At 43.2% G+C, this 16,248-nt stretch overlaps 1 protein-coding gene across 3 annotated transcripts in view; it reads right to left on the bottom strand.

Annotated features, from left to right (window-relative positions):
* The window catches only part of LOC105067191 (zinc finger protein 836-like), a 30,434-nt gene extending 15,262 nt beyond the window's left edge, over positions 1-15,172 (bottom strand). For 2 of the 3 annotated variants that reach the window (XM_074371024.1, XM_074371025.1), the window contains exons 1-4: positions 15,110-15,172; positions 10,608-10,697; positions 8,915-9,035; positions 2,684-3,813 (exon numbers count right to left, since the gene is read on the bottom strand). In XM_074371024.1, the coding sequence (XP_074227125.1) occupies positions 2,684-3,813; positions 8,915-9,035; positions 10,608-10,622 (1,266 nt within the window). In that variant the 5' untranslated portion in view covers positions 10,623-10,697; positions 15,110-15,172. Of the gene's footprint in view, positions 1-2,281; positions 3,814-8,914; positions 9,036-10,607; positions 10,698-15,109 lie in introns of all 3 variants that reach the window. The other variant, XM_074371026.1, reaches the window with a different exon arrangement.
* Positions 15,173-16,248: the final 1,076 nt, after the last annotated feature.

Below are 16,248 nucleotides of genomic sequence, written 5' to 3'. Positions count from 1 at the left end.
ATATATTATTCATTTGTAAGAGAAAACTCATGAACATGTATCTTTTCAAATTATTTCACTGACTCAAGAACAAAAAAGAGATTTGCAAAATTTTAATTTTCTTATATTTTGTATATGCTTACTATGTTCTTATTTTCGCATCATGTAAATCCAGCTGCATGCATGGTTTTCTTTGGGTACAATTAAGAACAGGAAGCACTACATTCACGTGCTGCATATTCATGAATGTGGAGCAGGCTTTAGGGAGTGTTCAAAAAAAGTAAAACAGACCCAGGAAGGAATCCCTTGACCCCAGCACGCAACCCAAGACTTAATTGTTTGACCCCTCCCAGGAATGTGACCTTAAACCAGTCACTCTGGATTTCAACACTAGTGAGGTAATCTACAAGGCAGCATCTTTGCCCTCTCTCCCCCAGCGAAAGGTAACATTGCATAAAGGAATTTTCTCTGTTGGTAATACTTTTCTCTCTGCCTGGTTGCTACCTACAAAAACTTTCCATTTTGTACAGGTCCTCTGAGTATCTCTTTATTTCCTAGATGGAGTGCACCCTGATTCATGAATCACTCCAGAAAGCCAAGTAGGTCTTTAAATTTACTTCGTTAACTTTTTGTACTTTACTAGAAACAGTCTGAAATGTACTTCTATGGTACTTTGATTAAAGCCACAAAAATATTCTGGAGCAGAGTTTGGAGAGAATAACTCAAGGATAAATTATGAGTGTCTAATCACCAAATTGTATGTTTTTGATTCTATCAAGGAAAGAAACTGGTACAGATTCTTTCAACCCTGAATGCCTAATGGTGCACGTTTAGCTTCCGTTATAAAGTACCAAGGTGGAATAAAACTGTTGTTCAGAGGACCATGATTCACCGAGGGTTATAAAAAATAATAAACTTTATTAATCAAGACAGGGGACCTAGGGTACATTTTGAGTTAAACCGTAGTAAGAGGTAATGGCAGCAATTAAATATCAATCATGCACATACATCCACGATTTTGGAATTTTCTCCTTTTTAAATTTCTTTTGTTTGTTTGTTTGGGGGTGGGTAATTAGGTTTACTTATTTATTTTAATGCAGGTACTGGGGATTGAACCTAGAGCCTTGTGCATGCTAAGTCTACACTCTGCCGCTCAGCTAAACCCGCCCCTCAATTTTGTTTTTTTTCAGTTAAATGTTCCTCTCATAACAGCTCTCCCTTGGATTTCAAAGAGTAAGACTAAGTTTTCATGGAACGTAGATATGTACAACAGCTACTCCCGTGCAATGGAGAAACTGACCAACTTTTCCCGCGCATTGCTCACAACACATACTCAGTCCCTAGTAACTGGTCCCTCTCCTCCCATGAAAAGCCCAGGCCCTTAATGTCCTGCCTGCTCTGTTCAGTCAGCTGAGGTAGAGCTTTCAGTCCTGTAACCCACTGTGACCTATCCATGGACCAGAACCCTGAACATAATGAGCACGATGAGTCATGTGGATTCTTGGCGGAAATTTTTACAACATTCAGTAGATTGGAAATGCTGCTCTCCAAAAGAAGTCCTCTCTGTTCCAGAGCTTCGCTCTCCAGCTGCAAGCTTTAGCCCACATACTACTTTGTGCAGTTTCTCCTAAAGATGTGTACTGAGGAGTCCAGCACATTGAGAGGCCTGAATAAAAACTCTGCTCATTAATTTGTATGATTTCTGTTCAACAGAAGAGAAGATTCTCCTCCTGTTGCCTAATACTTGAAGTCAAGGAAAAAGTTCTGTCATGCCCATTGCATCTGAAAGATCTCTCTCCAGTATAATCCCTAACCTGTGACCTTTGGGTAAAGCCCTTGCCACACACATTACATTTGTGTGGTTTCTCTCCAGGATAAATAATCTGATATCTACTGACAACTGAGTAACAATCTGAAACTGTGCCATACTCATAGCATTTTTTAAGTATGAAGTATTTGGTGAACCCTCCATTTAAGGCACAACACAAAAGCTTTGCTACATTCAGTACATCAGTAATGTTCTGTCCCATATGGACTACCTGATGACTGGTGAGAAGTGAGCCCTCAGTAAAGGTTCTCCCCGTTCAGGGCACGTGTGAGGTAATCTCCAGAATGAATTATTTTGTGACTGCATTCCTTACCCAAAGTCCTGGTCATACTACACACATTTATCTGCTTTCCTTCTAGGATACCCTGGAAGCCTAACGTGTGGATATCTGCTAAAATGGATGCCTAAAATCCCTCAGCAGCCTGGATTACCTGAGGGTAAGTTAGGCTTCAAAGTAGGATTTGCCATACTTACTACATTTGTAAACTTTCTTTCCAGTATGAATTCCCTGGTGGATTCCTTTTTTTTGAACTCCAATTGATTTACAAAGTTGTTGGTGGACCCTGAGGTATGAATTTTGACTGAAGACACTCAGACGTTCGTTACATTTCTACAATTTCTGTCCATTATGGATTATCTGATGGTGAGGCTTTGCCACACTCATGACATGTCCACCATTTCTCCCCAGGATAAATCTCGCATAAACTTAATATACCAATTTTGAATGAAGACCTTCCCACATACATCACATTAATATGGTTTCCCCTTTGTATTTATTTCCTGATGTGTAGTGAGGATTGAGATCTGAGTAAAGGCTTTTCAACACCCTTTCCTTTTGAAAGGTTTCTCCTAAGTATGAATTCTCTGATGACTTACAAGGGTTGCTTTTTGACGAAAGACCTTGCCACACTCATTACATTTGTAAGGTTTCTCTCCAGTATGAATTCTCTGATGTCTTGTAAAGTTTGAACGATGACTAAAGACTCTGCCACATACAACACATTTATGTAATTTTTCTCCTGTATGGATTAACTGATGACTCCTGAGGCTTGAGCCCTCGTGAAAGGTTTTGCCACATGCAATACATCTATAAGGCTTCTCTCCAGTGTGAATTCTCTGATGAACTGCAAGGGATGAATTTCGACTAAAGACTTTCCCACATACATCACATTGATATGGTTTTGCTCCTGTATGCATTCTCTGATGTTTCGTGAGGTGGGAGCCATGATTAAAGGTTTTCCCACACTCGTTACATTTGTAAGGTTTCTCTCCAGTATGAATTCTCTGATGACCTCCAAGGGTTCCTTTTTGCCTAAAGGCCTTTCCACACTCATTACATTTGTAAGGTTTCTCTCCGGTATGAATTCTCTGATGAACTGCAAGGTAGGAATTTCGACTAAAGACTTTTTCACATACATCACATTTATGTAATTTCTCTCCTGTGTGGGCGATCTGGTGTCTACTGAGGTATGATCCCTGAACAAAGGCTTTGCCACACTGATTACATTTATAAGGTCTTTCTCTGCGTGCTTTCTGGTCTTGTGTTAGTATTAAAGGATGCATAAAACCATTGCCACGTATGTTACGAATGTTGGTCTGGATACTAGAAGAAATTCCTGGAAGTGGTAAAAATGAGGCACAATTATTGATACTCTTGTTGGCTTGATTAAACTCATCAATTTTCTCCTCACTTTTAAAAATATGCAGGTTGTCCAGAGAGCTTAATGCAGGCCCTTTATCCACAGGCTTGATTCCTGCAATACTTTCATGCTGATATCTCTTATCAGTAAGGTTTTTCTTATGGGTTACACTCATTGCGTTGTAATTTCCTGCCTCATCTGTCTGCTGTGACTCAAAGTCATATGTATTTTCTCGGATGCTCCTGAGGTAAAAGTGTTTTATTTTATTCCTTTCATGTCCTGCCAACATCGCTGTTTGGAATAGTTCTCCTCTATCAGTGCTTGCTTTTAGTTGTAATTTCTTGATCACATGTACTTCTGACATATCTACAACATAAAAAGAACCGTAAGTATTTTATTCATCAGAATTTATAAATGAATGTTTCATCTTACACACATGATATTACACTGAAACAAGTAATTATACCAGAGTTACGAAACTATGTACCATGATTTTATAAATTTTAGGAACACAAAAGGAATAGAATTCTTGAACTAAAGAAAAAGTGATCAGAGATAATTGAAATAAATTTAGGGCACCCTAGTTTCAAACAACCTATGATGAAACACTCACATTAAACAAGATTCTGTTAGCTGTCAAAGAAAGTGTAGTTTTCCACCACGACACCAAAGCACATACCATTAGACATACTGCTCTCTCATAACTGAGAAAAGAATATTATATTACACACATATTTTTCATACTTATAAGTAAATGCTAAAGAACAGACAATATAGTGTAGCACTAAATAATCCAAAACTAGCATATCTACTGAACACAAATGAGTGGCCCTTAAAAACTGGGAAAGAAATATAGCATAATGAAAATGAAGAATATGGCAAAACAATTTTTTGAAAAACAAAATATTTTAAAAAATACCTTCTATAAAATAATATACCCATAAATAAGCATAAACCATTCTGTGTGACCATCATCTGTGAATCAAAATTAAATACTAATAAATGAAATATTCTCCAATTATGATAACAGTGAATAAGCAGAGCAATTCCCTACCGAGGCAGTGCCCTGAAATATCCAGTTCATTGGCTCCAAAATATATGGAATAAAGAGTAAGCAATTTGTAAATTTATTCATAGGGTCAGAAACAATGCTAATCAGAACCAACTGCAACAGAAATGCATACAAGATATAATGTAAACAAAGGGATGTCATAACCAACATGACAGAATATGAATGTATCTTTGTATATAATAGTATCTTTTCGGTCTTCATTATAAAAAATGCACTATTCTTAAAAAATAATAAAATAGTATCATTTGCAGCAACATGGATGGACCTGGAGAGATTGTCATACTAAGTGAAATAAGCCAGAAAGAGAAAGAAAAATGCCATATGATATCACTTATATGTGGAATCTTTAAAAAAAAAAAAAGACAGAAATGAACTTATGTACAAAAAGTAAACAGACTCAGAAATAGAAAACAATCTTCTGGTTACCCAGGGGGAAGGGGGCAGGAAGGGATAAATTAGGAGTTCAAGATTTGCAGATACTGACTAGTATATATAAAATAGATAAACAAGTTTACACTGTATAGCACAGGGAACTTTATTCAATATCCTGTAGTAACCTACAATGAGAAAGAATATGAAGACGGATACAGGTATGTATACGTACCACTCAAACATTATGCTGTATGCTGTGACACACTGTGATCCAACTCTACTTCGATAAAGGAAAAAAATGCACTATTCTAAGCCATCTAACAGCACTGTAACTTGTAAAGACCCCGAATCACTAATCAAAAACCATTCAACTTAAAAAGCCACATAGCTGCACTGCAGAATTCTACTCAACATTTAAAAACAATTAAAACCCACCTTCCTTCAACTCTTTCCCGAAAAACTGAAGGGAAAAGTTCCAAATTCTCCCTGTGAGGTCAGAATTATTCTAATACAAAAGCCAAATAATGGCACTACAAGAAAACCAGAGACTAAAATTTCTAACCAAGAATGATGCAAAAATCACCAACAAAATAATAGTCATGTGAACTCAACAGGACATTAAAAAAATTGTATAAGTAATGGGGATATATTTCTGAAATACAAGGATGGTTCAATATATGAAAATCTAACAATGTTAAATAAAGCAGCATGTTAACAAAATGAAAGAAAAGAATCGGATTAACATCTTAACTGATACAGAAAAAGCAGTTGATAAACGATAACAGCATGTTGTGATAAAAGGATCCAATAAAGTAGAAACAAAAACATTCCTCAGCATTAAGGATCTATGTTAACAGTGATGGCTAACATCACACTCATACAACGGTGAATGACTTAGAAGCTTTTCCTCTAAGATCAGGAACAAGACAAGGATATCTGCTCTCACTGTTTCTAAAAACGTATTACTAGAAGTCCTAGCAAGAATACATAGGCAGAAAAAGAGATTAATGATCTCTTTTGAGAAACAACATGATCTAATATGTAGAATACCACGAAGGATCTGCAAAAAAGTTGCTAGAAATGATGAAGGAACTCAGAAAAATTACAAGATATAAAATCAGCAAGCAAAATTCAATTGTGTTTATATACATTAACACTGAAAAAATCAAAAATGAAATTTAGAAAATAACTCCATTTACCATCAAAAAAGAAATAAAATTCTTGAAATAACCTTATATAACAAGGGAAAGACTTGTACAATGTAAACTAAAAACAAAGCATTAAAAAATATTAGAAAATATACAAATTAATGCAGTGATTATCTCAAGTTCATGCACTGGAAGTCAATATTCTCAAGATGTCAATACTACCCAAAGCGATCCAGAGTCAACACCATCCTTATAAAACCCCAATACTGTTTCTTGAACAAACAGATTAATCCATCCTAAGATTTATATACAATCTCACAGTATCCTTGATCGCAAAAATAAGGTAAAAAAGAACAAACCTAGAGGCTTCACAATTATGTCAAAATTACTACAAAGCTGAACTACTCAAAGCCATGTGGTACTGGCATAAAGACAGACAGAGAGACCAGTGGAACAGAGCAAGGACGTCAGAAATAAACTCTTGCATTTCTGATTACATGAAGTTCCACAAGGCAGTGAGGCCCACTCAATGGCGCAAGGATAGTTTATTAAACAAAACAAATGATGGTTCATTATGGAAGGTATCACTCCACTTCATAAACCTTCTCAAAGATGCTTCAAAATTAGGTGCCGAGGTAGAATGAACAAAGGTACACGCAGGTGACAAAGAATATGCCGTCACTAACACTTTACTCAACAGCCTCACAAATAGGAAGCTGTGAACTTGGTCCCCAGGAGAAATCCTCATACCACCTACGGAGACTGAAAGGGCGTGGTCGTTACGAGGTGTGAGAGCACTGTCACAGAGCCCTTGAGACATGCATTTGTGACGTTCCTCAGAAGCAAACAAAAAAATTAAAAAGACTTACAAGTCTGGCTCTCCTGATACTTAAAAATTTTTTTTCAATTTGTTTTTTTTTTTGCAGGGGAGGTAATTAGTTCTATTTATTTATTTACTTCTGGAGGAGGTACCGGGGACTGAACCCAGGGCCCGGTGCAAGCTAAGCAGCGCTCTACCGCTGAGCCCCACCCTCCCGCTTCTCCTGCTGCTTCCGGCCTCGCGTGGTGGGACACGCTGACCGCTCCACTAAGCAGCTTCAAGTGCGGGTGTTACACACGGCAGAAAAATACTGTAACATATGAGGGGAAGTATTCTCCTCCAAAATTCTCCGTTACCCAGTAACCTCACTCCATAGAGTTGGCCAGAGGTTGTCCATTAACTCAGGGCACCCCATCACAGCAAGGAAACTGGATAAAATCTCAGGCTTTAGGACTACGTATATCAAAAGCAAATTTCAGAGGAATAATCACGCAAACGTAGGAGAGGAAGAAAATAGGAAGAGTAGACGTTTCACGACTAGGCTGAGCAGCACAGACCCAACAAAATACAAGACAGGTGGGTCGGACGTCGCAGGACCCTGCAAGGAAGCCGTGCTCCGCTCACCGACGCGGAGCCGGGCCTGAGGGACCCACGCCCACCCGACCAGGGACGGGGGATGAAAAAGAGCATCTCTGTCCACTGCCCTTATACTCATCCTAAGTAATAATTACAGAAGATCCAATCCACCCGGCGGCTACCACAGCCCTGACCTGTGTGGGAAAAGCAGGAAAAGAGCAATGGCTGAGGGATGGCAACAAGCAGATGGGGCCTGAGACAGCTCCACGCAGGTCTGAGGTGGCAGGTGGGATCAAACAGCAGGCAGTGTGTTCCCATTTTGTGATTAGGTCTTCTAAGAACAGCCAACCGGGAGGGAACTGGGCAAGGTCCGGGGATTGGAGTTTGGAGGCAACAGCTTTGATCTACATGCACTGAGATCAGAGCATCCAGTGGAATCCTACCCTGAAGGAGGTATGAGGGGTGAGAGACCTCGAAAACAGAGCCTGCCCCACACTCCTCAAAGTCAAGTAACAAGTTCACAGGAGCCACATGACAGCATGTAGATCATGATACTTTGTCTCTGGTGGAGCCGCAGCACCACTGAAGGATGAAAGAACAGTTTACAGAAGGGTAAGTTACAGAGAAAAAAATTTCCTCTGAGAGTTTACAGTAATGAGTAAACATCTATATTCCCACAGAAGTCTCTGAGGAGGGGAGAGTTTCCCAAACACTATCTTTAAAAAACATTTTTTTGGGTGGGGAAGTAGCTAGGTTTACTTATTCACTTATTTTTGGAGGAGGTGCTGGGGACTGAACCCAGGACCCCATGCATGCTAAGCATGCGCTCTACCACTTGAGCGACATCCTCCCCACCTCAAATACTATTTAATAACAAGGCTTCTCTGCCCTTCTGAGGTCTGACCAGTGTTCACACATCGATCCACCACCAAAGGCATTCACTTCACACTTCACAGCCCAGGGCTCTTTCTCTTACTACAAAGTGGTAAAACATTCAGATGAGAAACAGAAATTCCCTTACATAAGAAAAAATACGATTTGCTGTGACTTTTCCAGACTCTTACTTATCTGTTCAGCTGAGGATTAAGGACATTACCAATGGATCTAGAAAAATATTTCAAAATTTTAGCCACTGTCTGCCTCCTTCTGAATACACAGGGCCAGTATAATATGCAGAAATGTAGCTGACCTCCTAGAAGTGCTAACTCAAAAGCTCTGGAGAAGAAAACTGGAAAGTCTGCCGTTAAGCTTGATACATACAAAAGCTCTGGAACAACCTCTGATGTTCCATGAAGTAAGCAGATCGTCTCATGAAAAAGTACTTTCAAACTCCTGGTGCCAGGCTGTGAAGCTTTTCATGTCTGAGTCAACAGAGATTGCAGATTAGTCAAGCAAAACACAGGCTCCCAAGGAGCACACAGGGAAAATGCAAAGACACCCAAGGGAAGATCGCAACATCTGGATGGCAGTTCTCCTCACCCAGGGACAGCAGGTTCCTGCAGGTCTCCAGCATCACGTCCCTGTACAAGGCCCTCTGAGCAGGGTCCAGGCACTCCCACTCCTCCTGGGAGAACTCGATGGCCACGTCCTCGAAGGTCAACTGTCCGTGAAATGAAAACACATTTCACCAAGTATCCCCATGAGAAGAGCTCTTATTTGCACACAAGATGAGAAGAGGAGAGGGGGGTGAGGATCAAGTCAGCTGAAGTGTGTGTTCTGACAGATCCGTGGAAAGGTATTGGGATTAAATTCTGGGTCTCCAACTCTAATTTCTCATGCCTTTTCATAGAGATTATGATATCCTCCAAGCAATGTGGATTTTTCATTTCAGGGGAAAATACACAAAATAAATACAAATAAAAATCAACAATGGCTTGTCTATGCAGGAGTGTTAGATATTACATGTCACACACTGAGTGATACTCAGTATCTAGATGAGCTACAGGCTGACTGGTGTCTTCAGAGATGACAACGTCCACAGTGGCTTCATACAAAACTAAATTATGAAGATGATGGCAAGAACAATGACTAAAGGTGTCTGAATACTTCCTATATGCTAACTATTACTCTACATGTTTATAGGTGAGAACTTTTTATCAACAAGATAGCTCACTGGAGGAAGATCTGTTCCAATCTCACAGAAGAGAAGTATCAGAGAGACACTAAGAAACTCCACTTGAGGAAGAAAATGAGGAAGACACAGCAAACACATGAACTAAGGTGGCTGGGCTCCTGAACTGAAGAAACAAAAACTTAAGTAACAGAAAAGGCATGAAAAGTACATTGACACAAGTTTCCCTGAGAAAACTTGAAAGTAGTTCAAGGAAAACAACATGAAAGTGCATAATCAATGGAACAGAGTAGAACACCGGAAATTACCCTGTGAATACAGGTAAACAGGACAGACAAGGGAGCCCAGACGACACAAAGGCGAAAGGACAGAGTCAACAACAAATGGGGCTGAGAAACTGGGTATCTACCAGCAGAAGGATGGAACTGGGCCTCTTCCTGCATGAAAGGCAAAAACTTCTGAGTGTCAAAGAACACAATCCACAGAATGAAAAGACATCTTCTTAAAAACAAGGTGATGAAAGCAATTTAAAAAATTCCCAAATGTCAGAGAGTGAGGTTTATTTCACGGTTAAAAATCGATGACAGAAGAAAACACCCTGTGTCACTGATGTCTCTGGCTTTCCACTCTGTTCACAGTCATTAAGATTTAAGTCTGTGACTCAGTCGTGTAGCTCAACTCTCTTAGAAAACACAGAACAAATCTTCCCTAATTGGTCTGATTTCCCCATTTTACCACGTATTGTGCATATTACTACCTGACTTCCCCGTGCAGCTTCTTTCTCTGGTTTACAGAGAGCAGACAGCGCACCCAGATGGGCCCCTAAACCCTCCCTGCTGCCCCACAGCACTGACTCCGCGTCTCCAACCCACGGGGGTGAAGCCCACCCAGGACGCCGCCCAGGGAGCCGCTTCACAAGTCCCAGGTCCAGAGGTCCCGGGAGTGGAGTCTGAGTGGGGAGGACAGGCGCTGAGGGAGGGCCCTGGGTGACTGTGCATGTACAGGTGTCAGGCAGGACGCTGCAGAGTCAGACAGGACTAGAGAGCCCAAAGGGCCTTTCAGGAAGGACAGACTGAGAATCCAGTGAGAATATGACTTTACCTGAGAAACAGCCATTCCTGACTCCTTTTTTTGCTCTTCCTTCTCTTCTGGACTTTTCCTTCAGGAAAGGCAAGTCTTTAGAGGTCAATCCTGAAAGTTGGAAAAATGTCCTTTAATGCTGAGAACCAACACAGCCCTCCCTGTGCCACAACCACACACACAGGGGAGACCTCACCACGTGGGACAGACAGTCCCCTGCTGCCCACTGTCATAGGAGGGACTCGGATCAGGAAACTCCACACACAGACCAACAAGGGAGTTTCCCACACTGTCCTCAGACCACGATCCCCTCCTGGTGAGACCCTCACCCACATGGCAGCAGTGGGCGCCTCAGCTGGACCCGACAGCCCTCTTCAGGTCACAGACCAGGCCCTGATCCATCCCCACGCAGAGCAGAGTCCCCTCCCCCTCAGCCCGGATCCCAGCCCTCAGGATGGGAGGACTCAGAGTCAGGATGCTCAGTGAGGGACCCAGACTGGAATCACCTGGGGTCCCTTAAATATCACTGAGGTTGGAACCCACAGACTATATGAAGGGGACTAACTGGTCAGAAGATAAAAACCATGTATTCGAAACATGTCTGACTGACCTAATGTGAAGCCTGGGTCGAGGGGAGCCCAGCACACCTCCCACTTTCTTTTTCTTTCCCAGCTTGAGGTATAACTGGTGCACAACAATGGCGTACATATGAGGTGCATAAAGTGAGCATCTGACAGATGTCTACACTGTGTAATAATTACCACAATAAAGTAATTTACATTTCCATCACTCACTAGTATTTTATTTCTGTGTGCTCAGAACACTTAGTGCTGCTCTCAGCAAATTCCAACTATATAGTAACACAGTATGACTGATGGTAGTCAGTTCACGGTACATTAGATGTACATGTTGAAAATATTTCCCTCAGTACAAAGATTTCCTTTCCCTTGGAGATCTAGACACAGGTGGGTTTCACACACTGTGTGCCTGTTCGATGTCTAATTTATTTGGGAACTTCCATACTAGTTTCAAAACGAGTTGTACCATTGCATTCCCAGCCACAAAGCACAAGGGTTCCCTCTACTTTGTTTTTTGTGTGAGAGTGTGTGTGTGTGTGTGTGTGCACGCGCACGCACGTGGGCACACCTATTTTGAGACAGATGAGGAGAGGACAGTACAGGAATCAGCACTGACGGGCAACAAGAAGGCAGTACCTGCATCTTCCCAAGGATGAGCTCTGCACTCAGATCCCTGTGGTGTTGCTGGCCCTCTGATTCTGGGAACAATCTTCTCCTACATCAAAAAACTTAATGGTCCCTCAAGCTGTGTCCACAGGCACACACCTAGCAGAATGTCCCTAATGCAAACATCCAGCCATTTAAAGTTGATATACAAAATTTCCCTTTTGGAATCAAATTAACTTACAAAGTCTCAGGGGGCCAATATAGTGTCCATACAACACTTAATATTCCACTCATCCGGCTATAAAATACCAGAAAACATTCCAAACTGTAACAAATCATGCTGGAGGGAAAAATACATACGAAGACACTCAAGGAGCCACTAAACGCAAAACAGAATATTTTCATTACAGAGATCACAGACCAAACACTGTCATCTCCAAAAACTACATATAAAAAGAAAGATGTTTCTGGTGATGGACATGCTCCAGTGAGAACCCAACATCTCTTAAAAAAAATTTCAAATTGCCTTTTGTATCTTTCAAAGTGCATCTCATGTTTTGTTCATTTGTAACCTAACATACTAAAAATTACCAGAGGGAACACAAAAATTACCAGAGGGAACACACAAAATGATCACTGAAATTGTTCCTATATAACTCCAAAAATTGTACAATGATCCTTGAGCTGCCAAAAGATCCAACACAAGTCATCTGCGAAGTGGATGCTGTGCGGAACTCCCTAGATCCATCCCCTGAGGACAAGGCAATGAATGCCCAAATCACCCATGAACCCCATTCCAGGTGCTCCAGCCAAAACTGAGACATCCCTTGCTCTCAGTCCCACATCCTGGAGCCCACAAGGGACAGGCGCTCACACTGCTCACTAGGCTCATCCTGACGCCCACACTGGCTGCCAGGTCCCGTCTGCAGATCCCACAGGCTCCCCTCCGCTTTCTTCATTTCTTCATCTCTCCTCCACGCAAGCGTGGGAAACAGGGCAAAAGGCACAAGGACCTCTCAGCAAAGGAAGAGCAATAGAAATATCTACAAGCTGCCACCCAAAGGATACTGGACATTGGGTATGACGGTCAGGAAGCAGGCCCCCCTGGGAAAACTTACTAGCAGTTGGGGAACTGATGGAGACCAGTCACAAAGGCATTTGAGTTCAGTGAGGAAGTCTCAGAGACAGTCGGTCCCCAAGTTTCTTGTCTCCTGTTCTCCTCACTCACAGGTAATTAAAAGATACTTCAGCTCTTTGAGGGAGGCCACCATCATGCCCCCTTAGGCTCCAGACTTCTGCCCACCCTCAGCACAGTGAGATCACTATCCCCGACTCTGAGCGGATGAAATACTGAAGGCAAAGCTCCCAACAAGGTGGCAACAGGTCCCTGGATGCGCACAGCCTGGAACACTTGGGGGCTACAGCACAGCAGTGACACAGCACAGTTAACATGGGGACACCTCAGGACACTGCATGAGGACACCAGTTCTGCGGGGATTTTTAGGACTCCCTACATCTCTGAGTCATCTTTTTAGCAATTCAGTAGCCACACGGGGTAAGGATCAACGAGAGCTGAAACGTGCAGAACAAATATGGGAACCATCCGCATCACCTACCCTGTTCCCTTGGTCCCCCCTGAGGACCGTTCACCCCAACCCACAGCCCCAGCATCTAATCACCTCCCCAGAGTGAGGTGCTGCAGCCATCCTGGGAGGAAGAGGAACACTGTGAGCCCTTCAATGGGGGGAGAATGGGAAAGGCTCCAAATAATCCATGGAGAAGGGCACTTGAAGGTGACTGAAACAGAGGCTTTTGAAACAGAGGCAATGAAACCTGGATATCATAACAGAAACTGTCAGGAGGGAATAGAGACACCTCTCTGAGCTAAAACCTGAGGGAGGACAAAGGGCCTGAGCCATGGAGACTTGAAGGCAAAAGGTAAGAACAGGAACTGAGATCTCAGAATAGGTTTCAGTGTTTGAAAACAGAGAAAAGGTGAATGTAACTTGAGCAGAGTGATCCCTGAGAACAGGGTGAGCTCCCAGGATAAGCCTGGAGACACTGGCAGGGCCCGGAGGATGACACAGGGCTGTGGAGCCACAGTAAGGAGTCGGGATTTGGGGGAGGACAAATGAGAACCAATGGAGATCTGAGTGCAAAAGTGACATAAACTCTCTTCAAACTACACTGAATGCAGAGAAATCCATCTGAGGACGGTCTCTCTGACTCTCAAGTCTTCCGGGTTACACCCTTCTATCCATGCTATCCCTTCCTCTCCACTCTCGGGCACCCCAGGCGGCTGGGCTTCCTTCCCGCTCTCGCTCTCCCTCTGCTTTTTCTCACCTTTTGGCCTTTTTCTCTCCCAGGACTAAGATGCTCTGAAGGCCAAGGTTCCACGTTTTCTCCTCTCCCTCACTCTCTGTGAACTGCCTCACCACTGCTACCCGCTCCTATCGGTGATCCAGGACCCCGCTCCCTATGTTGCGGTCCAATCGCTGGAGATCTGGCTTTTAAATTTCTCTATTTTGTTCCCATGCCTTTTTTCGGATGTCTTTCTTTTTACTGTCTCTTTGCACGTCCTCAGCCATCTTTTATGTTCCCGTTCTTTCGCCCTCATTCTTTTCTCCTTCTCAGAGTTTTTATTTCTCTGAAACTCACTGATTCTTTGGCTTTCCTGACCCCCTCGTCCACGTTATTTATAGGAACGAAAACTGAATAAGGTGCCCTCCTACCAAAAGAGCCAGTTTTCCAGCAGGGTGGAATATGGGACGGAAGAACCATAAATGTCACATGGCTGGCCCAGGTCACCTCCCCCTACGAGGGGTGGGGGAAGGGCTGACTACGAAGGGGAGGCCCGCGGAGCAGAAGGACCGGCCTGAGGAGGACGCTGGGACAGAGGGGCTGGGAGGCAGGGGGTCTCAGGAGAGGGCCGGGCTCCCCAGAACCCCGGGACCCGGGAGAGGACGCGGCCTCACGGGAGCGGGGCGGCAGGCGCTGCCCTCCAGGGGCCGAGAGGGCTAGGCTGGGAGCGCGAGTCCACCTCGCGGAAGGGGACGTTACACGGGCGGGGGCGGAGGGGGTGAAGGGTTTTATGAGGGAAAATATCAGGAATGGCGGAGTCTCCGCGACCGAAGGTAGAAAAGCCAAGGGCAGAGACTAGCCTCAGACCGGTTTCAGACCCAAAGGAAAAGATCCCAGACCTGGAGCGGCGCCGTCGGGACTTATGTGGCCGGGGGGGGCCAGGTGCTGGGGTGAGAGGTCCCTAGTGACTCCCACACCCTGAGGACGGAAGAGGGGGGACAGAGCAGCACAGATTTACATTAGAAAAGAGGAACTTACGGTCAGCTGCGTGACCTTCCCTCGGCTTCTCTCCACTTCCGGGTCCGTAAACGTCTGCACAACCGCGAACAGAGAGGCGGGACTTCTGGGGGCGGGGCCAGGGTATCTCCACCGGCGAGGCGGGGCTAAGCGGGAGTCAGGTTTGCACGGGGACAGGCGGGAGGCTGGGCAGGGGACTCTGGGAGGCCCGGGGAGGAGATAATGCTTCCCGTTGTCTTGACCCCTTTGGTTTTAAGTCCCAGACTGGAAGAGTTTTCCAGTAAAAGCTTACAGTTATGTGGGCGGCTAAACGTGGAAACTAAGATGTCTTGCTCCTGAGGCTCAAGCAATCCAGTGGCTGGGAACGTGGGTCTCTAAGTGGTTGCTGTGGGGCTGTGGTTGGATTTCGGAGTATTTACTGCACGTAGAATTCGCTTAAGGCTGTTTAAGGGAAAGAGAGCTACACTTGTCTCTATTATAAACTAGAATGAGAAATAACAAAACTCTCCCCTAGTAGAATGGGCCATTTCATACTGGAACGTACAAAGACAGCTTTTCATTTCTATTCCTAATTCAGCCAGGAGGCCAGCTCAACGCGCCTCAGTCCTGGGAGTAGTTATGAAATACTGGTTAGGTGAATTGCCCAAGATGATTTTCCACATGTTTCTTGAAATTTAACGTGTGGAGGTGTTTGTCAAGTTATAAATAGGAGTCATAAGTTTTCAGAAAAATCAAATTGAAAGGCCAGAAGAAAATTGTCTATTTGAACTTACAGTTGGGAGCATTATATCCAGATTTCTGAACAGAAGTTTAATTCCATTCTGTGGACCCTATATTTTATTATATATATTTCAATTGAAGTATAGTTGAATTACAATATTATCTTAGCTACAGGTGTACAGCATCGTGACAAACTATTTTTATAGGCTTTAATTCATTACAAGTTATTTCAAAGTCATGGCTGTGATTCCCTGTGAAGTACAAAATGTTGCCATGGTAATTGCTTAATTATGTTATATATAGTAGTTTGGATTTCTTAATCTTCACTGCTATCTTGCCCCTCCCCTCTTGCTTTTCTCCACTGATAACCTCGATTGTTTTCTGTATCTCTGAATCTGTTCCTGTGTGGCTATATACATTTTTTGGTTTTAATGTCTACA

Source organism: Camelus bactrianus, chromosome 9 (assembly GCF_048773025.1).
Source record: "Camelus bactrianus isolate YW-2024 breed Bactrian camel chromosome 9, ASM4877302v1, whole genome shotgun sequence".
Lineage (NCBI taxonomy): Eukaryota > Metazoa > Chordata > Mammalia > Artiodactyla > Camelidae > Camelus > Camelus bactrianus.
This window is presented reverse-complemented; position numbering and strand designations above follow the sequence as displayed.